At 49.2% G+C, this 22,748-nt stretch overlaps 1 protein-coding gene across 5 annotated transcripts; it reads left to right on the top strand.

Moving 5' to 3' along the window:
• The first annotated feature begins 4,688 nt into the window (after window positions 1-4,688).
• Window positions 4,689-21,135, top strand: SLITRK3 (SLIT and NTRK like family member 3). Of its 5 annotated transcripts, none has more exons than XM_066556581.1 (4): window positions 4,689-4,706; window positions 6,359-9,418; window positions 14,180-16,857; window positions 17,521-19,221. In XM_066556581.1, exon 2 carries the CDS (start codon window positions 6,377-6,379, stop codon window positions 9,209-9,211), a length of 2,835 nt encoding a protein of 944 aa, XP_066412678.1. In that variant the 5' UTR covers window positions 4,689-4,706; window positions 6,359-6,376; the 3' UTR covers window positions 9,212-9,418; window positions 14,180-16,857; window positions 17,521-19,221. The 5 variants fall into 5 exon arrangements, with proteins under 5 accessions (XP_066412678.1, XP_066412682.1, XP_066412681.1 ...); XM_066556585.1 differs by lacking the exon at window positions 4,689-4,706 and adding an exon at window positions 20,222-21,135 and having other exon boundaries at window positions 4,720-9,418; window positions 17,521-17,694; XM_066556584.1 differs by lacking the exon at window positions 4,689-4,706 and adding an exon at window positions 13,080-13,102 and having other exon boundaries at window positions 4,720-9,418; window positions 16,800-16,857.
• The last annotated feature ends 1,613 nt before the right edge of the window (window positions 21,136-22,748 follow it).

Below are 22,748 nucleotides of genomic sequence, written 5' to 3' on the forward strand. Positions count from 1 at the left end.
TGCCTACTTTTCTCTTTTATTTTTAATAGCTATCCATTAAAAATGCTGCACTCACAATTTGCTGGTATTTGCTGTTCTGTTTTAATGCTGTCTATTAGTTCTTCTCTCCTTTCCTTTTAATATTTACACATATCATCAAATGCTGGGCAAAATTTCTCTGCTGGGAAAAAAAAAATCCCATGAGTGTAAACCAATTACAAATAACTTGCTACTGAGGGCATGGCTGGGCTTTCTGTGCTGCTCCAGTGTCCCATTGAGTTTCAAGTAGCTGAGGACACTTTTATATTAGAAATAATCCATGTTAATATCATTTGGTGCATTGTTATTTCTCAACATCATCAGAAAATAGCACAACTGTCCTAAATTTAAAAAAAAAAAATCAAGTTATGCTTTAATAAATAACTGATAATGAGGGCGCTGAGAAAAAATTGTGGCCAGGAACATCAGTTTGACATAAGCTACTCCAGCCTGAAGGATTCCAGCTGGAAAAGCCCAGTTTAAAATTCTAACACTTCCTCCATTTCATGTGCACTCAGCAATGCTCATGCAGCTCAGATAATCCGTGCCTGTACTTTGTATATGGTGTGGCAAATGCCAGCAGTGTATGGAAAACAGGATCCAGAGCAGCCAGAACGGGATGAAGGGAGCTCAGCAGCACCTGAGCCTTGGGCTGAGCTCTCCCAGTGCAAGCAGGACCCTCCAGCAGTCAGGGGAACCTCTGCAGGGGCTTGAGGGGGACAGGACAACCCCCTGCATCCAATTTGGGAGCCCTGGTAGCGAGGCTGAGCTGTTGATGCAGCAGCAAGAGAGGTCGTGGTCACTAAAACACCCCTGGGACAATGTGAGAGAGATTTAACTGAAATAGTCTCTTCCAGAACAGGGCTAGAGGTAAATTCCAGCTGATGATTCTGTTCCCCTGTCCGTGTTTGATAAATTAATTAAGGAACAGAGAGGGAATAAGAAAAGTGAAGCCTCATAAACTGCTTCACTAACTGCTGCACAGAGAAGACTCTCAATTCTTGATTTTCCTCTATCAACATTTTCAAAAACACTAACATTTCTTCTTCTTCTTGAGTAATATCTAATATAGAATCCCAAGAATATTTGAAAGGGAGAGGGGAACCTCAATACTGAATATGAAGACACTGTGCAATATAGAAATCTCATGGGGACAAGGAGAGGGGTCATCAGGGCAGGGAAGGAGGTTAAGCTGAGCTTTGAGCCCAGTCTAATGGCACGAGCCTCTCATAGCCTGTGCAGCTGGGAGTGTTTCTGCCCAGGGCCACTCTCTGTGTGCTGGAGAGCTCAGCTCTGTGTTCTGCACAGCCCAGCACCCTGGCCTTCCCTAAATTCCAGGGTTCCCATGTTCCACTGAGGAGCATGGCAGGGAGAGCCATGGGATATTCCTTCTGAGCCCTCCTGGAGCATGGGGCTGGCAGCTCTGGCACCCAGGAGATGCCAGCAGGCATCAATGATCCCATCAGGGATCAGCACACCCCGCTGGGGCCACCCTGGGCTCCCCACAGCTTCTCCTGCCCTGGAGGCCATCCCTGAGTGCCCAGCAGGGCTTTTGGGCAGAAATGCAGCTGGAGCTGTGTCCAAACCCTGCCCACACTCTGACCCAGCACCCCCAAACTGCTCCCGACCTTACCAAACCCAGCCAGCTGGGAAGCAGCTCCCATTTGCCATAATTACAGCAGAGCTGCCCTCCCCCTTGCACTATTTATTGCTTTTGCCCTTGCCGTGGATTGCTGGAGACAGAGACACTATTAAAGCTCAGAATGTTTCTTTCTGGACAGTGAGGGCGAGCTTTGGGAGAAAACTCCCTGTTTTCTCTCCACCACTGCCCCTTCTGCTGGTTAGGGCAGGGCAGGGCAGGGGATGGTTCCCACTGCAGGCTGCCTGGAGCACTCCGTGCCTGCTGAGCAGCGACTGCAGCAGGGGAACGCTCTCCTCTGGTGGAACAGAACCGTGTAAGGATGTTTCTGCAAGGCACAATAATTGCCCGAGCACCCACCTCTAAGTTGGGTCTCCTCCCTTATTCTCACAATAAGAAGGGAAAGGTGCATTTCGGTGATGGCAGCTGAGGCTGGCAAGAGGCAGCCAAAGGGCACCTGCCAGCTCCCACCCTGCTGACAGCATCCCCACAGCTCCAGGATGGGCTCTGGCAAGGAGATAGCTGGCTTGCCAATAATAATTATTATCATTAATAAGCGAGTGACGTCCTAATCTTGGTTACATCAGCCGTACCCTTCCCCGGAGCTGCTGCCAGTCACACTCACACCGAGCACGGACAAGGGCCGGGAGCTGCTGATGCTGGAGGGAGATGCAGGGGATGGCCCGCGGTGACTTCTGCCTCCTGGCTGAGGGGACAGGGGACATGGCCTGGACAAACCCCGGGAGAGCCGCCTCTCTGTGTCCATTTGAGGCTCCTCAGCCCTCCGGGAAACCGCGGGGGCATAAAGGATGGGTAGGGAGGTGCGGGGCCGTCCCCTCCCTCCTCCTCCCCCGGGCATCCCGCGGGGCTGTGCCGTGTCACAGCCGGGCAGGGGGCACAGGGGTGTCCGTGTGTCCTGCGGGGGCACCCGGCGGGATGTCCGTCCATCCCCGCAGCGCTCCCCGCTCTGCATTCCAGGGCCATCCCTGCCCTGTGCCAGCCCCTCCGCACAGCCCGACGGCAGCAGCTCTGGCGAGGAAAAGGAGCGAAATTCGGGGCCATTTGGCAAAGTTGCGAGGTCAGGGCTCCCCCCGCGCCCCCCGACCCTGCCCCACGGGCGGCATCCATGGGGAAGGGGGGGCTGCCCCCCAAATCCAGCGGGGTTTGCTGCCTTAGGTGCCTTTCCTGAGTTGCTGCCGAGCCCGCCAAGGTGCGAGCTTGTTGCGAGAACAAACTGTTGTGATTCCCCCTCCGGCCCTTTTTCCCCGCCTCCCCCCCGTTCCGAACGGGGGGTGTCGGTGCACGGAGCCTGCCGTACCCCATGTCGCTCCCGCGTCAGAAAATGAATGATGCAGCAATTTAATTAGGAGCGAGCGGTGCGTCCATATTGCACCGGCGGAGGAGAGCTCGGCAGCCGGGGGAAGATGCTGCGTGTCCGCGGGCGCGGAGGCTGCGCCCCTGCCCGCGCAGAGCGGCCCCGGGGCGGCGGGAGCCCGCGGAGCCCCCGGCACCTCCCGCCCGCTCCCGCGGCTCTGCCCCCGAACTTTTCGCTCCCGAGCCGCGGTTCCAGTTAAGTCTCTCCCGGCCGAGCCACCGCGGGGTGCGGGAGGGGGATGCGGGATGCCCCGGGAGTTACGCGCGGATGAGTGCGCGGGTGCGGACAGCGGGAATGCGCGGAGCAGCGCGGGGCTCACCGCCCGCCCTGCCCGCAGCAATTCCCACCCGGCCGGGGGCAGGCAGAGCCCCCGCAGCCCCCCGAGCCCCCCGCGCATCTCCCGCACCAACTTTCGCCCCCCTCCGCGGATCCGCCGCGCCCCGCGCAGCCCCGTTACCTGCGGCGGCTCCCGGGGCGGGCGGGCACCGCGGGCGCGGCCCCTCCGCCTCCGCGCACACGGCGGGAGGATGCGGGAGGTGCGCGGTGTCTCCCCGAGGTGTTTGGCTCTGCGGGAAGCTGCGGGATCCCGGCGAGGCTCGGGGCGGGAGCGGCCCCGGGACGGGCGGGCAGCACCGGGCGGAGCAGGCGGTGATGCGGGGGCAGCGGGGCGGCCGGAGCGGGACTCCCGCGCTGCTCCCCGCCGCAGCCCTCGGCTGGCACTCGCAGTCAGAGCAGCTTTGATTTCCTCCAGACTTGGGCTTTTTGTTCCCTTTTTTTTTCCCCTCTTTTTTTTTTTTCTTTTTTTTTTTTTTTTGGAAAGGGGGGTGGGTGCAAATTCTGCCCCATCCCGGCGGCTTTTTTTCCCCCCTCTCTGATTCTTCTCAGGTTTTTTTCCTCCCCCATCTGCCCGTTTCCCACTTCCCTTCCTCTCCGCCAACCAGCCCCCTCCTTCCCTCTTAAAAAAAAAAAAAAAAAAAAAAAAAAAAAGGAGGAAAAAAAAAAGGATAGGAAAAAAAAAAAAGGCAAGGGAAAAAAAACTGTGTAGTCAGGGCTTCCCAAATGCGCGCCCCCGACCTGGAGCCGAGCGCGCCCCCTCCGTTTGTTCCCCTTCTTGAAGCTGATTTTCATGACGTGGAGGAGCCTGATCCAGGGCAGGAGCGGCAGCGCACACACACACACGCACACACACACACACGCACACACACTCACGCACACGGCCCCGCAGCGCCCCGCACCCGCGCACAGCCGCGCACCGCGCCCGGCGCCCGCTCCGCGCTGCCGCTGCTGCTGCTGCCCGGGGAAGGCGGCGGCGGCGCTGGAGCCTGCAGCAGCCCCTCTCCTCCCTCCTCCATTGAGTGTGCCAAACAGCAGCTCTGCATCCTAAAAAGGATCATTGAGGGGCTCATTGCATTCCCAGCACGTTTCAGGCTTGCTTCTTTTTTTTTTTTTTCCTCTCCTTTTTTTTTTTTTATCTTTTTTTTTTTTTTCCTTTTGCCTCAGCTTCAGCAGGAGTAGAGAGAGAGGGAGAGAGAGCCACAGAGAGGGAGAGGCAGAGACAAACCAGCAATCTTTAAACTCGAGCTTTCTTTTTTTCCCCCTTCCTTTCTTTTGCCTTTTTTTTTTTTTTTTTTTTTTTTTTTGGTAACGATGTGCTAAAATCTCTCCTGCAAACCGGTAAGTACAACCTTTCTGGATCCTTTTGTTTCCGCCTAGGGTCAAAGACACCCCCCTCTTCCAAAAAGAAGATATAATAATCCTCTTTATTTATTTTTTTATTTTTATTACAGCCCTTGCAGAAGAGAAAGAACTTAAGTGGCTAATATTTTGCAAAGGAGACAGAGAGATTGATACTGCAATATAGCTCTCGTCTCTCTCCCTTCTCCCCAATTAGATGCTGGTTTTAATTGCAGGGGGTATTTCTCTTTTCGTGCTTTCAACCATCTCCTCTTTCCCACAGGGGAGGGTTTCATTTGCAAGTTGATCCTAAGGATTTCTGTTCCTCTGGCATTTCTCTCCCCTAAATGCATCTTTCTGCTCTTAAGTTTACGGATGGGGGGCAATTTTTTCTAGTTCTTACACGAGGAAGGCAAAAAGGACCTTTTTATTGGGAGATTGAGACTAAAAGCAATGATCGCTCCGAATCATTCTAATGGGCATTTCAGGGATTCAAGGAAGGCTGCATCACCACTGGTATTATTCCCATCCTTAGCGTTTCCCTGTGCCCATACATTTAAAATATCTGGTGAAAGGAAGGGTGAAACCATATGTTGAAGGAGCTGCATCTCATTAGGGCAGTATTATTTTCATCTGATTGGAGAAGAATGGTGTCTTCATTCGGAATCGTGTATAGTAGGATAGAGAATTTATCGGCTGGTAAGTGTCAAGGTATTTTTTTTTTTTTTCTTCCACTTTCAGCTTTTTAACCGGGTCTCCTGCTTGGTCCTGGGGGCACAAAATGCCCTAATCCAAGGCAGGCTGAGCGTTTCAATCCTAGGTGCCTCTTCAGCTGTCACTTCCCTTTAGATCTGCTGATCGCATGGGCATGTGCTTTAGAAAGATTAATCATCTCTAAATGCTTTAATCAGCTAAAATGACTAATATGTGGTGTGTATTTATCTGATAATATACCAGTTGCATTAATTCACCGGGGCACGTTTGCGAGGGGAAGATTTCCTTCCCAATCAGGGTCGTTAACCATTTACTCCGGTGAAGATGCTGTGGGGATTTCTGAGGGGAGCCGTTCTGCCAGGGACACCAGCACAGCTCGCACATTCCCTGCAACTCGCGTGTGGAACGCATCGAGCCGGGAGGGAGGGAGGGAGGGAAGGAGATCTGAGGGTGGAGGTCCAATAACTTTGGGAGTTTGCATGGATGAAGGATGTGGTGCGACAATGGAGAAATGTGCCCACACTTGGTGTGCTTCCCCCCCGAAGTCGAGGCGGGCTGTGATGGCTCCCGGGCTAAAACTGCAGCCGGGGATGAGATGCGGGCAGTTCCCAAGCCTGGGAAACGTGGAGAGACGCAACACGTTCGGTGTGCTCGTGGTGCCGTGCGGGGCTGCATGTGCTGTCCTCTTTATAGGTGGCATTTACCACGGGGAGGGGAGCGAGGCAGGCTGCTATCGCGTGATGCAGCCCTCTAACATCTCCCAAGTATAAATCAGGGCAAGGCTCGCCCAGCCGACACCCCTGGAGTTGGTTGGGAACGTCTGCCCAACAATTGCTGAACTTTCCAGGAGCCCGACATGAGTCCAGCAGGTAGGGGCTTAGGGGAAGGAGAGGGGCAGGGCAGAAATACTGAAATCTGTGTTTCTCTTCCCGTTGCAGTTTTGTAAACACCAACAAATGATGAAACCTTCCACGGCAGAGAGGCTTCATAAAGGAAGGATGTTGTGGATAATTCTTCTAAGCACAATTGCTCTAGCATGGACTACACCTATTCCCTTGATAGAGGACTCGGAGGAACTGGATGAGCCCTGCTTTGATCCATGTTACTGTGAAGTGAAGGAGAGCCTTTTCCATATACATTGTGACAACAAGGGATTTATAAATATTAGTCAGATAACAGAGTCGTGGTCGAGACCTTTTAAACTTTATCTGCAGAGGAATTCCATGAGGAAATTGTACACCAACAGTTTTCTTCACTTGAACAATGCTGTATCTATTAACCTTGGGAACAATGCACTGCAGGACATTCAGACGGGGGCTTTTAACGGGCTCCGAGTTCTGAAGAGGTTGTATTTGCACGAAAACAAATTGGACATTTTCAGGAACGATACTTTCCTGGGTTTGGAAAGTCTGGAATATCTGCAGGCAGATTACAATGTCATTAAACGGATTGAAAGCGGGGCATTTCGAAACCTAAGTAAATTGAGGGTCCTTATCCTAAATGACAATCTTATCCCCATGCTTCCCACCAATTTATTTAAGTCTGTGTCCTTAACCCACTTGGACTTGCGGGGGAACCGCCTCAAAGTCCTTTCGTACCGCGGGATGTTGGACCACATTGGCAGGAGCCTGATGGAGATCCAGCTGGAGGAGAACCCATGGAACTGTACGTGCGAGATCGTGCAGCTCAAGAGCTGGCTGGAGCGCATCCCCTACACCGCTCTGGTGGGGGACATCACCTGCGAGACCCCCTTCCACTTCCACGGGAAGGACCTGCGGGAGATCAAGAGGAGCAAGCTCTGCCCCATGCTGTCCGACTCCGAGGTGGAAGCCAGCCTGGGCATCCCTCAGCTGTCCTCCAGCAAGGAGAACGCGTGGCCTACCAAGCCTTCCTCCATGCTGTCCTCCTTCCATTTCACCGCTTCCTCTGTTGAGTACAAAACGTCCAACAAGCAGCCCAAGCCCACCAAGCAGCCCCGGGCGCCCCGGCCTCCCCCGACCCCCCGTGGCCTGTACCCGGGGCCCAACCAACCTCCCGTGGCTGCCTACCAGACCCGGCCCCCCATCCCCATCATCTGCCCCACCGGCTGCTCTTGCAGTTTGCACATCAACGACCTGGGCCTGACGGTCAACTGCAAGGAGCGGGGATTCCACAACATCTCCGAGCTCCTGCCCAGGCCCTTGAACGCCAAGAAGCTGTACCTGAGCGGGAATTTGATCCAGAAAATCTACCGCTCCGATTTCTGGAATTTTTCCTCCTTGGATCTCTTACACCTGGGGAACAACCGGATCTCCTACGTGCAGGACGGGGCGTTCATCAACCTGCCGAACCTCAAGAGCCTGTACCTGAACGGGAACGACATCGAGCGGCTCACCCCGGGCATGTTCCGGGGCCTGCAGAGTTTGCATTACCTGTACTTCGAGTACAACCTGATCAGGGAAATCCAGCCGGCGGCCTTCAGCCTCATGCCCAACCTGAAGCTCCTCTTCCTCAACGACAACCTGCTCCGCACGCTGCCCACCGACGCCTTCGCCGGCACCTCCCTGGCGCGCCTCAACCTGCGCAACAACCACTTCTTGGCGCTGCCGGTGGCCGGGGTGCTGGAGCACCTGCACGCCATCGTGCAGATCGACCTGAAGCTCAACCCCTGGGACTGCACCTGCGACCTGGTGCCGCTCAAGCAGTGGCTGGAGGCGCTCAGCTCCGTCAGCGTGGTGGGCGAGGTGCTGTGCGCCAGCCCCGAGCCACTGGCCCGCCGCGACCTGCGCTCGCTGGAGCTGGCCGCGCTGTGCCCCGCAGCCCTGCGCCCCGCCGCCGCCGCCTCGCCGCCCGCCGCCGCCCCGCCGCCGCCCGCCGCCACCGGCGCGGCCGCCTACGAGCTGCCCCCGGCCGCCGCGGCCGCGGCCGTGCCGCTCTCCGTGCTCATCCTCAGCCTCCTCGTCCTCTTCTTCTCCGCCGTGCTGGTGGCCGCCGGGCTCTTCGCCTTCGTGCTGCGCCGCCGCCGGCGGAAGCTGCCGTTCCGCGGCCCGCGGGCGGAGGCGGCGGACCTGGGCGCGGTGCCGCTGCGCTGCCCGCGCCTCTTCCCCGAGGGCGGCGGCGGCGGCGGCGGCGGGGGCGGCGGCGGCGGCGGGGGGGGCCCCGGGGAGCGCTCCCCGGAGAAGGCGCCCCCGGCGGGCCACGTCTACGACTACATCCCGCACCCGGTGACCCAGATGTGCAACAACCCCATCTACAAGCCGCGCGAGGAGGAAGAGGCGGCGGGCGGCGGCGGCGGCGGCGAGGCGGCCGAGCTGCTGCGGGGCGGCGGCGAGCGCGGCTTCGCCCACCCCGCCGCCCCCGCCGCCGCGCCGGAGCCGGGCAGCAGCTACCGCACCTTGCTGGAGAAGGAGCAGGAGTGGAGCCTGGCCGTGTCCAGCTCGCAGCTCAACACCATCGTGGCCGTGCACCCCCAGCACCCCGCGGGCGGAGGGCTGGCGGCGGGCGCGCTCGGGGCGGCGGCGGCGGGGGGAGCCCCGCGGGACCGCGACCGCCCGCCGCCCTGCGCCGTGGGGTTCGTGGACTGCCTCTACGGCACAGTGCCCAAGCTGAAGGAACTGCACGTCCACCCCCCCGGGATGCAATACCCGGACCTGCAGCAGGACGCCCGGCTGAAGGAGACCCTGCTCTTCGCGGCCGGCAAGGGCTTCCCGGACCACCAAACCCCCACAAGCGAATACCTCGAGTTAAGGGCCAAACTCCAAACCAAGCCGGATTACCTCGAAGTCCTGGAGAAGACCACGTACCGGTTCTGACCGCCGCCCCGCCGCCCGCCCGGCCCCGCCGCCCGCGAGCAGAGGATCCAGCTGTGCGCTCTGCCCCGCCAGATGTGCGCGCTGCGGGGCAGGGCCCTTCTCAGATCAGTAATCGACGAAGTGCCTTCGCAGACTTTTGCCAGCAGATGTTAATCAATCATTATTTTTTATACTGAAACTGAGACTTTGACTGTGCCATGTCTAAAGGTATATTATTATTATTATATTATTATTATTATTATCGGGGATCTTTGTATTGATCCTGATTAAGTAAATTCTATGTGTGTCTCTTTCTCTCTTTTTTCTTTTCCCTTTTATTTTCTTTATTCTTGTTGTTTGTTTTGTTCGTTGGCTCTTTTTTTTTTCCTTTTTTTTTTCTTTTTCCGTTGGCAGTAAACTTCCTTGATATTTTCCCTTGGAGGGGAAGGGGAGGGAAGATGGCATTTTCTGGCCTGCTTTCTTCTTGCCCATCATGGCACAGATTCTGTACATTTATTTAAAAGAGAGAAAAAAAAATAATGCAAAGAAGCAAACGAGCGCAGTTTGCTGCATGCCTGGAAACTGCAAGAGGGAAGGGAGGGGAGGGTCTTGCTCGAATGTCTCACTCTTGTCTCTCTCCCTCCCTCGCACGCACACTCCTCACCCTCACCCTCCGCCAGCCCAGCCCCTCCAGGGGGGCTCGGGGGGAATCCCGGGGGCTGGGGGAAGCCACCCGGAGCCGAGCAGCCCAAAGGATGTCACCACGTGGCGCACACACCTAGGGGATGCTCAGTGACACTTCATCATGACGCCATGGTTTTTTTTTTTTTGGTTTTTTTTTTTTTGAGGACATCCGCACTTTCCTAATAAAAGCGACATGCAAATATACAGAGGAAAAAAAAAAAAAAAAAGGAAAAAAAAAACCAAAAAACCAAAAGCTAATGGGCGCCTCTCACTAACAGCTTTGTAGGAAGCACTTTTAATGTTTTCTCTCATGCACCCATACACGCACACATGCACACACACACACAAAGGTACAACAATGTGCATATATTTATTCTGTAATTTCAAGTGAATATAAATTGTAAAGGTAATGTTAAATCATTGTACAGTGATGCGTCTGGTATAGCTTTCCTAATAAAACGTTTTGAAAAAAATTGCAGATATATATATATATATATATACACCCCCAAATATATATATATATATAGGAATACAAAGCTTGAACCTGAAACTTCAGCTTCCTCCACAGAGATTTCCTTCCCCCCATAACCTTGAGCGCTATTTTATTAATAACAGTTCGATGCACTGTGATGTTAACAGAGAAAAAAAAACCCTGTACAGCGTCTCTTGCCAAGATACCACCCGAGACTGTCACAAATCCGATTTGCGATCTGTATCCCTGCCGCACTGTCCTGACAGTTTAAAATATCGGGAAAATTGGGAGCGCATCCCGCCGGAGCGCTGCTTCCCGGCCTGCTGGAGGCACCGGGAGGCATCGCAGGGATGCTGCCGGTGCTGGCAGCGGGGTGAGCACTCAGAGAGCTCCCACCCCTCCGAATTAAACCGCATTTCCACTTTGGAATGGGGGGATGCGATCTGGGAAAGCAAAGCATCCATCCCAGCGGCCGCGCCGCCCTTCTCCCGCTGCTACCGGAGGGAGACCAAAGACCATGGGATTTCCCTGCCCGGGCGGGTCCCGGTTGGTATCTTGTCCGCGTTGGTGTCTTGTCGCCGGCGGTGTCCCTGTGTCCGGCGGTGTCCCTCTGTCCGGCCGTGTCCCTCTGTCCGGCGCTGTCCCCGCGGTCCCGGGCCGGGCGCGGAGCCCTCGCCGCCGCCAGGTGGCGCCCCAGCCCCAGCGCTGAGGGGCGGCGGCGCGGCCGGAGGGCCCGGCCTCGATCCCGGGGTGGATTCCGGGATTCATCCCGACATTGATCCCAGGATTGATCCTGGACTCGATCCTGGATTCCATCCCGGCCTGGAGCAGCTCCCGACGCCGCTCCCTGTCCCCGTTCGCCCCGCCGAATGAACCCGCGGGCTCCTTGTCCCGAGGCGGGCAGGGCCGCCATGGGCAGCCCCCACAGCCGGGCGCTGCCCCGAGGGCCTTCAGAGAGTGGGGTTAATCCAGAAATACCCACTGTGTCCAGAGAGTGGGGTTAATCCAGAAATACCCAACGTGTCCAGAGAGTGGGGTTAATCCAGAAATACCCACTGTGTCCAGAGAGTGGGGTTAATCCAGAAATACCCAATGTGTCCAGAGAGTGGGGTTAATCCAGAAATATCCACTGTGTCCAGAGAGTGGGGTTAATCCAGAAATACCCAATGTGTCCAGAGAGTGGGGTTAATCCAGAAGTACCCACTGTGTCCAGAGAGTGGGGTTAATCCAGAAATATCCACTGTGTCCAGAGAATGGGGTTAATCCAGAAATACCCACTGTGTCCATCAGCACCATTTGTCTGGACAGAGGTCAGGGTGTTTTGTCCCGGTGAATCGAGGTTGCTCCCCCAAAGGTGCTGCTGGGACCAGGGTCTGTCACCTCCTGGCAGAGGGTCACAGTGCCAAGGTTGCCCTCCCCACCACCTGCCCTTTCCTTGGGGAGCAGCTCGGTTTCACCCCACACAACGTGTTTTAACAGAGATAAACCCATAAATACTTGCTCTCCCCACAATGTTGCTATTTACAGCTCTGGGCAGGATGCTCATGGTGAGCTTTACTCTTGGAGAGTCATTTCCCCAGCCTTGGTAGCAGCTGTGTGTGTCTGGAGATGGAGGGACAGCTCTGAACCCCTGTAAAGCTGGCATCACCCTCCATGCCATCAGTAAAAATATTACACATTGCAATTTCCTCTCTTGAGTTGAGATTGTGTTTCCTCACTGCTGCCTTCAGCTCTGACCCGTTGGGGTTTGCTCATTTGTTTGTTTTGCTGAGTTTTTAATAGATAGTGGAAGAGCATGCACGTGCTAAGAGTATTAAACATGCAAGTGCAAAGGCCAGATCCTTCTTATCATAATTGTAATAATTACATTGATAAGCCTACATGCAAGTGATGCGTGGAGCTGTATAAATCAGGTTAAAGTACAACCCCCAGTGAGAGTGGTGCTGTATACATTTGGCAATGTGCTCAAAGCCCCAATGTTCATACTTGTATCCAAATAGAGTAAAGCCAGTTGCAAATAATGTTTATATTTTAATTAAACTGCAGAAAGGCAAGAGAATTTCATCCTTACTATAGGCAGTAATCTCGCCCGTGGACGGTGAGCAGATCTATTTATTCAGTGGAAATAAATTTGTTCTATGAGAATGGAATTTTGTATTAAAAGAGATAATATTTGGCTTACGTTGAGTTATTTTTCTTTCCTTGCGTAGGAAACTTCCTTTCCCTTGTGTACTGAGATGATTTTGGGGATGATTTGCTCTGGAAGTGTTGACAATGTCTAAGTGTGATATCTAAAGGGTGTTTTGATGACTTTTATTTTGCTTTTTCGTTGTGTTGAGCTGAGGCTGAGTGGGTAGCAGCATTCCTTTCCCACTGCAGGAAAAAAAGTGGATCCATCATATCTGACCTGCAGTGGGTGACACTCTGCATGCTCCAACCCAGGTTCCTCCTAATTAATAGGGAGTGTTAATGATAATTCTGTCTTTGTCAGCAGTAGCATTGGTAGCATTATGGTAGCATAATGCTACTGGGAAGGATTCAAATAAAATCAAATTATCTGCAGTTGCATTAGAGCTGTTTGATGGGGTGCTATGTGAAATAAATAATTTTTTAGCTGATTTCATGGTTGTACAAGTACCTGGTGTCAGCCTGAGCAGCTCAACCTGTGGTAGTAAAACCTTCAGCAAAGTGTTTGGTTTATTCCCTCACTGACCATTGAAATTCTTCCTACAGGTGGAAAAGAACAGCAAGGCCAGGTAAGCCCCAGTCCCAGCCAACAGCTGCACACAGGGAAATGGAAAGGATGATCCTGGTGCTGCTCAATTATTGGTGCTTTTTGTATTTTCTGGATGTTGTCATTGATGTCACCATCACATTGTACCCTAGGTTAAAAAATTTGTTTGGAAATGGCTTCATGGAATCTCTTGAGTGTATCAACAGCAATAGAAAGATGTTAAATGCTATGGTATGAGTGATAATGGGAATTTTGGAAAGCCTGTTGCCTACTGCTGTGATTAGAGTGTTATTGGAGAGTGAGAATCTCATTTCTTAGGGGCTTCAGTGAACATGAGTTAAGCTGTGGCAGCTCCAGATTTTGTCAGAGACCTTTCCAGACAAAAACCACCTTTGAGTGTGGCAGCGCAGCTGATTTGGTTTGAAGCTAGAAATGTGTGGGTTTGTCCAACTTGTTCTCTGAGAACTTTGAAAGGGGGGAAAGGTCTCTCCAAAATGTGAGGCTGTTCTCCTGAAGCACTTGGGTGTGCCAGCAGCACTTGATGATCTCTGTGCTGCCTCCACTTGCTTCAAGTACCCACTTCACACGAAGAAGATGTCGTGGTTGGGGTTGAGGTTTAACAGAGATGTTCACGTGAAGAGCAGCATGTAGAATTTGGCTCTGAGTGTGGGAGTTCACTGCTCAGGACATTGCTTTACCACAGATACAACTCTTGGCAGAGCTCCAGCCACCCCAGGGTGAACTTGTTCCAGGATTGCCCTTCTTCCAAAGGCACTTGCTTTTACAACGTGGATTTATGGACACTGGGAAATCAGGCTCTGTGTGCTGCATGTTCCTATTTTCTGAGTTTTTCCAAGGTTTGGTTTTCAATCTGTGGCTGAGGTTCTCAGTGAATTTATGTATGTATGTATTTGTGTGTACACAGTTATGTATTTGTGTGTACACAGTTATATATTGGTGTTGTACACGGTACAACACATTTTTTTCTCCATGGAAGAAATGCAAATCGACCCAGGATGTAGCTCACAACAGCTCTTTGTACAAAAAATTCCTATTTTTTAATTCTGGTGTGAGTGGAAATACTTTTTTTTTTTTCCAGTTCTAGAAATATTTCTGGTTTGATTGGGCAGTGGAAGAATTGGAACGTGCTTGGAACAAACCCTTGAGTGGGAATGGAGGGGAGGCCCAATTCTGCTCCCTTGAAGCCAATGTTGAGACACCACATTATGCTCAGTTTTAGTCAACAGACTTGAATGAAGAGCAAAATCTGATCTCAGAAAATTACAACATCTATTAAGTGGATTCAAGTATTTTGAGACAAGTACTCCATGGGACTGTTTCAGAATAAAATGAGTAATGGTACAGGGAAAATGGGTTTGCCATCAATTCAGTGATTCTCTGATTGACCTCACTCCCAAAATAACCAAACAATCTTTAAGGCTTTTGATTTTAAAGACAAATTTGTTTAGCTCTAATGGCATTGGTGACCAAGTAGCCAAGAAGATTACTAATGTAACAATTGCAAACTATTTGGAAATACTTTATTAGTATTATCTTTTTTCTTTGAGAGCAAGAATATGGAGGTCCCTTCCAACCCAGGGCATCTGTGTTTCTGTGATTGACAGGCTCTGACAACTGTGTTTCCTACAACTTCTTTAAAATGTCTTTCCTCGATCTTTACAGTTTCCCAGTTGTGAAATTCTGTCATTATGTCATTTTTGTTCAGGTTCTTGGGGCAGTTTGGCAGGTTTCTATGAAACCATTGACTGTGCTCAGAGAGCAAAGCACAGAGTTCCCCAGGAGGCTGCTGGGGTGACCCCTGTAGGTTATTTTTGATCCCTGTGGAAGTATTTGGAAACACCTCCCTGTGGTGGCATTTCCTCTGCTAAATTGGTCAGTATTGTGGTGTTATCAGGATGGTGTCAGATGGATAATTTTTGTGAGAAACTGAGAGGAAAAGGCTCAAAGAGCAGAGCTGCAGGAAGGCTCTGTGCCACATTCATGCTGGGTGGTCTCTGGAGGGTGGGTGGTGCATCAATCCTGATATTTTTGAAGGTTAAGGATGTTGATCTGGAGTGTGGGGTTATTTTTAGGCATTATTTAGAGGTGTGGACATGCAAGACTCAGCTGTTGGTTGCCTTAAAAAGAACAGATACTAACAGAGCAAATATAAAATATTCACAACCAAGTCCTATGTCCTATCCTGAATCTTTAATGTCCATTTACTTTTCCTAATGTCTTTATTTTTCCACTAGAATTTTCTAAATCTCTCAAGAATACCCTATATATTCTGTGAATCCTGAAAAGATATTACAGGTTAGCCAAGGAGTGACTCTCTCTGTACTTGGGAATTCCAGCAAATGGAGGAACATCCTGCCCATGGCATGTGGCACAGCAATTTGGCTTGGCCTTGGAGCCCGGTGCCAGGGAGGGAGGTTCTCTGCACTGATCAGGTTTTGCAGTAGGGCGTGAATGATTCCAAGCAGGAATTCCTGAATTGTGATAAATCACTTTTGGAATGGGAATGACTTCATTTGTGCTGCTGCCTCTGGTGGCACTGCCATCTCTGCTGGTGGTGGTGGCACCCAGCACCATTCCTGAGGAGGGACTCCTGTGACAATTAATCTAAGAACCAAACAACCAACAAAAAAAAAAAAGCTGAAGAAAGGTTTGGGACTTTTTGTCCTACAGGGACCTTATCTGAATTTAATGACATTCCCCAAATGTTACAGTGGCATTAATATACGGCTCATGGGGGTTATTCCATTTTTTTTCTTGCTTTCCTTTCCTTTTCCATAGACAGTAGGTGGATTACACCTTAAAGAATTACAGGAATGTATTTTTTGGTCATTTTTTCAGGCTGTACTTGTTTAAGCCTAAGTCAGTCCCAACAGTAACTGTCCTAAACTGAGTTTTATAGAAAGATACATAAACTTTTGGGTTTGTACTTGGTCTCTAAATTATTTTACATGTTTAAATATATATATATATATATAATGTCCATTATCTGAATAACCCTTGAACCAAAGTCCATCTTTGAACTTTGGAGGCTTTTGCTTTGCAAATCAAATTTAATTAATGTTTTGGGTTTGTGCAGGTTTTTTTGACCTGCAATTGTTCAGTTTGATTTTATCACTGCTATGACCAGAGAGAGAGAGGGAAACATTGCAGTGTGAAAATTCCCATGATGGGACTTTAATTCTTGTGCTTCTTTTCCTTGGAGAGTGAGGGAGCTCTGCTCCAAAGAGCATAGGAATTGCCACTCAGAGCTGAAACGTCTTCACTCTGCTGTGTCCCGGGAGTGCCCAGCACGGTCTGACTCAAAGGGAGATGCCAGAAATCCCCATTCGTGAGATTTCAGGGTTGGATGGGACCAGCCAAGCTGCTCCACCCGAGAAATCCAGTCCTTGGGGTCCTGCACCACTGGAGCCACCAGCCCCGTGTGTGCTGGGAGCTCTGAAAAAATTCATGTTGTGGTGCTTTGGTGAAAAATGAGCTTTACAAAAATTAGGCATTGGTAATGGATGCTGGTCAGTTAAGCTTGTCTGTCTTTTTTAGGGAACACATCCAGGTTTCTCTGGTGCTGTTAAACTGCCATGCAAGGGCAGGACTGATCAGTTGTCCCCAAAGCACTGCTGGAATAAATCTGTGGCTAAATGCATTCTTAATAATCAGAGAGACATTTCCTGTGGCATCACTTCTGTTATGTTTTCTTGCAGTGACCCAAAAACCTGGCTGCTTTGGAAAGTGGATAGTATTGGCAAGCAAAGAGATATGGCAAGTAAAAAGTCTTTTTTAGATCCAGTTGATGTCAGTGTTTTCTTCAAAAAAAGGGCAAGTCCCAGCCCTGAGGGGTCCTGAGGAAGAGTCAAGGCACTGATTAAGGCAGAGAGTAATTGTTCAGTCCATGCTCAATTGTCCCCTTCAGTTTTAAACCAATGAAGAATTGTGGATGGATGTAATTTATATAGATAAATATATATATATATATATATATATATATATATATATATATATATATATATATATATGTATTTATTCCTGTTAGCAGTGGGGGGCTGTGGCACTGCAGCCAGGGAGGCTGATGGAAGGAATGGCAATGGCTAAGCTGTGACATGTGGAATTTTGCCAAGGCTGACAGTGAGAATGGCACCTGAAAGTCAAGTGCCTCTCGCTGGCTTCGAGACAGCCAATAACTACATGAAATCCTTGTTGCAAACCCTTGTTTTAGAGCAGGTAACAAATAGCTCCCAGACCCTGTTTTTCTGCCTTTAGCCCAAGCTCTCACCAGCCTGCAGGTCGCTGGCGTTCCCAGAATTGCTTTTAGCTGTCTGCATGCACAGATCCTCCTTGGGCTGAGGACACACCCTGAGCCCTCTGTTTGTGCCTGGAGCGGAGACCAAGTGAAAACACAGTTCTCTCTGTTGGGTTTTTCTGTAGAGTGGTGTTTTGCACCTCGAGACTTCCCTCTGCCCCGCCTGGAGTGCCCTCAGCTTGCTGGCAGCCTGGCCAGGTTGGCCGTGGTGGTGTCACAGGCCTTTGCCAACCAGAGCCAACCAGAGTCTGTCCAAGCCTTCAGAGCACAAAGCCCTGATAAAGAAGGATCCCCAACAGGTACGCATCAGGGAGAAGGAGGAGATGTTCCTAAAATTAGTTGCTGTCAGCTCCAAGCAGGAGCGAGTGCCTCGTGTGTCACGGAAACGCTGAGTATGTGCTGTATATACTGTGTGTAAATCTAAGTATGTACCTATAATTACACCAGTGAAGTGTAAAATTCAGTCTTTGCAAACTTCTGGGAGATTCAGGAATGTGGCTTGCTTTGGACTGGAATTAAAAATATGGGCATTTTGGTTAAAAATAGCTCCTTTCCGACCTACATTCCCGATGTAGGTCAGTGGAGGCACTTCTCAGACATATTAGCATTTTGGACACTTAATCTTAGCAGCATATTGCATCTCCTAGAATAGGTTAGGAGAGGCAAGGCAGGAGGAATTGCTGCATCTCGAGTCACCCAGAGAGGTTGCCAAGTTTCTCAGGCACCAGAGAAGCAGAATAATGAGGATTATATTTAATTCGGGCTGGAGAGACAACCGTGGGGTGTTGAGCAGAGGCAGCTCAGATCATCCTGGCTCTGTGGGGGAGGGAGAATTTATAACTCTAGCTGGCTCCAAAGCAAGCTGTGTGTGCATTTGCGTGTGTATATATATTTATATATATGTATATACAAATCTGGATGTGTATATAACACCCTGTGTATATATGTATGTATGTATGTATATGCCTACGGTGTACAAAATGTGTATCTATAGAAATGTATACATTTATATGAATTTCTATTTCTCTATATAAATAGTCATGCAACTAGGGGAAATCACATTTCCACGGCGTGTCCTTTTCTGTAACACCCCCCCAAAAAAGAAGCTGCTTCCATTAATGTCACATTGGCACAAATGACTTAAATTTTCTTTTCTGTTTTGAAAGGAGTGGTGCTTAGTGGCTGAGCACAAGCCTGGAAGGTTTTTACTCTTCCAGAGGACTTCCAGTAAATCATGAGCTGTTCCAGAGCTGTTCCACATTTGTGAAATAAAGCAGTGGCCAAAATGACCAGGGCTGGTTTTATAGGCAAAGGAAAGGGGTTGTTGAGTGTGCATTGGAAACCTCTGCTCTCAGAGGTGAGATGCTCTCAGAGTTCTGATGGTGAAATATCTGCACTGCTAATTACTCTGGTTGCTATTAATTTCCCAGCAATTGGCTTGAACAGGGGGAAAAAAATTTCCTGCTCTAAAGTAAGGTATCTGAAGTCTGATTATGTTGCCTCAGTGATGTATGGATTTCCATTTAGGGTCAGGATGTTGGGCTGTAAATCAAGAATCTGAGCTCAGTGAACATCTAGTTTGGGATGTGTCTTTTCTGTTCTAATTGATTTTAAATAATTTCAATTCATCATCAGAACAAGCTATACCTTAATTCACGATAAGCTCAAAGAATTTCTCATGCATATCAGGGTGAATTTTGCACTTGACTTCGGTGGGGTTGAACGAGGTCAGAGCGTTTCATTCAGCACTGGCATAAAAACAATCTTGTACTTGTGCAACTATTAATTCAAATTGTAATTTTGTAATAAAAGCAGCCTAAAAATGATTTGCTAGTTATGTATTCTATGGCTATAGCACCTTTCTATGGATAAGATGTGTTGGTGTTGGTTTTGATTTTGTGTTGCTGATGCTTACTCTGGGTTTGGCCCCGGAGCTAGAAGCAGCTCAGGCCCTGGAATACCAGGCCATAACATGCTGCATTTGAAAGGAAGAGCTGCAAAGCACTGATCCCTCAGCATTCCTTGAGCTGTGTGCCCAGAGTGCTGCCTGATTGCTGAATTGCCACATGCATTGTGCAAATATTCCAGGAAATGTAGGTCACGGGAGTGTGGATTTGTCATGGGGATTTTGGCTCCCTGTGGCAGAGCCCTTGTCCAGTCCTGCAGAAAAACCTCCTTGTGCCTCCACCCTGACCTTTCCCAGGCTGTCCTGGTCCCTGCAGCAGGGTGGAAATGTCCTGCTGCCCTTCTGCCATCCTTTGGAAGCTGGGATGTGATTAGGAAAGAAAAAAAGGGAGAATGGATTATTCCTTCCTAAGCCCTGCACTTCCTTCAGGGAGAAGACAGAGAGACAAACATGAAATCATTGTGGAAATCAAAACAAACACCCAGAACATATGACATTGAGTGAAATGCTTCTCCTGAGCTTCTGGATTCTGCTTTGCCTTATTATTTCATCTGGGGAAAATCAGCACTTTATGGGAAAGTGCTTCCCAATCTCTTTTGCATAAACGTTACAGTGAAACTTCTGTGATGTATAGCTGCCTGTTCAAGAAAATGGGTCATTTCCATACAAATGTCATATTTCTATGCAGAAAATATGCTGAATTCATACCCTATCTCCTAGTTAAAGCAATCCCTTTGCTGGTTTTGTGATTTCAGCATATTTGCCTGACTGGAGACAACCACAAGATGAGAAGAAAAAATTATTATTTTTTAATTAACTCATGCAGGCCTTATGTCAGACTAAGCACTTAAGAGTGCAGCATCTCTGGGGCACACACAGGAATATCATCCTCCAATGGCTAATTTTCTTTTTTTGAGCAGGGTGAGCCACAAAGCTCAGAGAGCTGCTGCTTTGCTCAGAGTCTGGAGACTTGGGGAAAGAAGTTTTTCTGATGTCAGTGTTAAAGAAGATGCCTGGATGTCCTCAGGGGAGCAGCCGTTCACACAGGAACCCACAGGCTGAAGGCAGCAGGGGAGTGATGAGCTCTGCAAATCTCCTCCTTGCAGGACGAATTTCAGCTAAAATGAACCTGGGCTCCTGGCACTGCTGCTCAAAAGAAACAACAAACCCACCCTGCCTCTGGAAAGCTGAATTTTCCATGCCACTTTGTGCTTGGGAAAGGAACAGTGGATTTTAGGATGGGAGTTACAGAGCAAGTGCATGCTAGAGATGGACAGCCAAAGAAATGCTGTGACCCAGAGGCTGCAGTGCTGGTGTAAATCCTCAGGTTCTCACTGCTCCCAGCACAGCAGTGCTGCTGGCCTTGCTGCTCAGGTGACACCAGATCTTTGGCACCTGCTGCTGCAGCTTTCCAAACAGCCACTAGAATTGCTTGAAATAATTCAGATGAATCTGCCCAACTCCTCAGCTGGTGCGAGCTTTAGCCAGCAAAGTTCTTGGGCTGCTCCACTCTGCTGGAGGCATTTTTCTGCCTTTCACCCATGGGAATGCAAAGAAGTCACTGCTGTGGGATGGCCTTTGGTGGCAGAAGTGTCCCCAGACCCCTGGCCAGGCTGTTAATTCACAAGGGGTTTCCAGGCTCCTGTTCAACCTCTGCATGAGCTTCTACACCCACCTAAAGGCTGCTCCTGTCCTTGTGTGCTGGATAAAAAAAATCTCTAAGGAAATCTCCCTTTTCTCTGCTTGAACCAAATAAAGATATTTCACAGTGTCAATAAGGATAAAGCTCTGTATAACACATTTTATTAATAAATAAGCAGGTATTGACCACCAAGGTCTTGTCTGGAGCATAAGACACAGCTGCCAATTTTTCCTCTGACAAAATATTTTCCTCCTCCTCCCTCTGGAAATCTTTTTGGTGCAGACTCATCCAACTTTGATGAGATACAATTTGTTCCCAAAGTAGCAAATGGGAAAGGGGATCCTCAGAGATTTGTGTCTCAAGGAGAGCAAAACATTCCCAGGAAGAGGCCTCTCCCAATTCCCACTTATCCCACCTGCAGCTCTGGGGGATTGTGTTGTACCTAAACACCAAGATATTTAAAATTAATTAGAGTTTAATTGGAATTAAACTTCTGTTCCCAATTTCCTGTCTCCATGGGGATGACAGTGAAAATTTCTTTTCTCATAAAAATATTTTGAGTATAGTGTGTGGTATTTAATGTCCAGATCCTCTATTTAATGGAACTTTGCAGATATACAAAAAAGGGGAAAGTTTGTTACTGGTATTTGTTTCCATAGGAAGGGTTTTAAGAATTAAGTAAAAATTAAACAAACAAGAAACTACATTATTAACATCCAAATAATAGCATAACAAAATAGTGCATTATGGCAATAAATCACTGACAAATCTGGATAGAGATGTGTTAAATTCTAAACACTTAAGACTGTGATTAAGTTCCTAAAGATTTTTCATCTTCAAAAATTCTCCATTGAAAAATGTCTGCTTTTAATTGGAAAACAAAGTACCTCAGGCTGACTTTTTTTATGAATATTTGGTAGCTGAAAAAAATGTGACTCCTTGAATGTAACTTCAAACAAAAACCTTTTCAATGTTGTCTTCATCTTAAGAAAAACCCCACATTTTTCATCTGAAGGAAACTCACTTTTGAAGCATAGAGAAGCTTTCTGAAAATAATACTAATTTAGAAGAAAGTACGTTTTTAACAAAACTTTCTACTCACAGAAAGAGCAATTCTTTTTTTTTTTTTCCCACTCTTTTATTACCAAACTTCTGTTCTTTGGTTTGTGTCAGTTTTGTCTGTAGGGAAAAAATGGGACTGTGGAAAAAAAAACCATCTCAGGGATACAAAGGTCTTGGTTTTGGACTCAAAAATGTTTTCTAAAAGATATTGCACATCTTAAACTTCAGTAATCGATTGTTTTAAGGGATAAATAAATGTTGTGTCCCTGGAAGAGTCCAAGGCCAGGTTGGACAGGGCTGGGAGCAGCCTGGGACAGCAGAAGGTGTCCCTGCCATGGCTGGGGTGGCACTGGATGGGCTTTAAGCTCCCTTCCAACCCAAACCATCCTGAGATTCCCTGCTGTTAAGGATAATGTAATGAAGTAGTGAAAGGGAAGAATAATTAAAGTATTGGTGGTAAAGGGCTTAAAATGAAAAAAAAACAACAAAAAAACCCCTGGGCTTCCACTGCCAGTAATGTGGGTGTAATCCACAGGGGTTTGGGAATGCCTAATCCTTTGGAATTAATATCCAATAATTTTCTCACTTCTGATATTACATTAATCCAAATGCAAACTATGACTGAGTTCATGATCTTTGTTGCTGCCACCTTGTCATTACTAAAAGTAATATTTGTAGCAGATTAATAACTGAGGAGAACCCAGAGAAAAATTGCAATTACTTTTTCTTTTCAAGGAAAGGCA

This window comes from Molothrus aeneus, chromosome 10, assembly GCF_037042795.1.
Source record: "Molothrus aeneus isolate 106 chromosome 10, BPBGC_Maene_1.0, whole genome shotgun sequence".
Taxonomy (NCBI): domain Eukaryota; kingdom Metazoa; phylum Chordata; class Aves; order Passeriformes; family Icteridae; genus Molothrus; species Molothrus aeneus.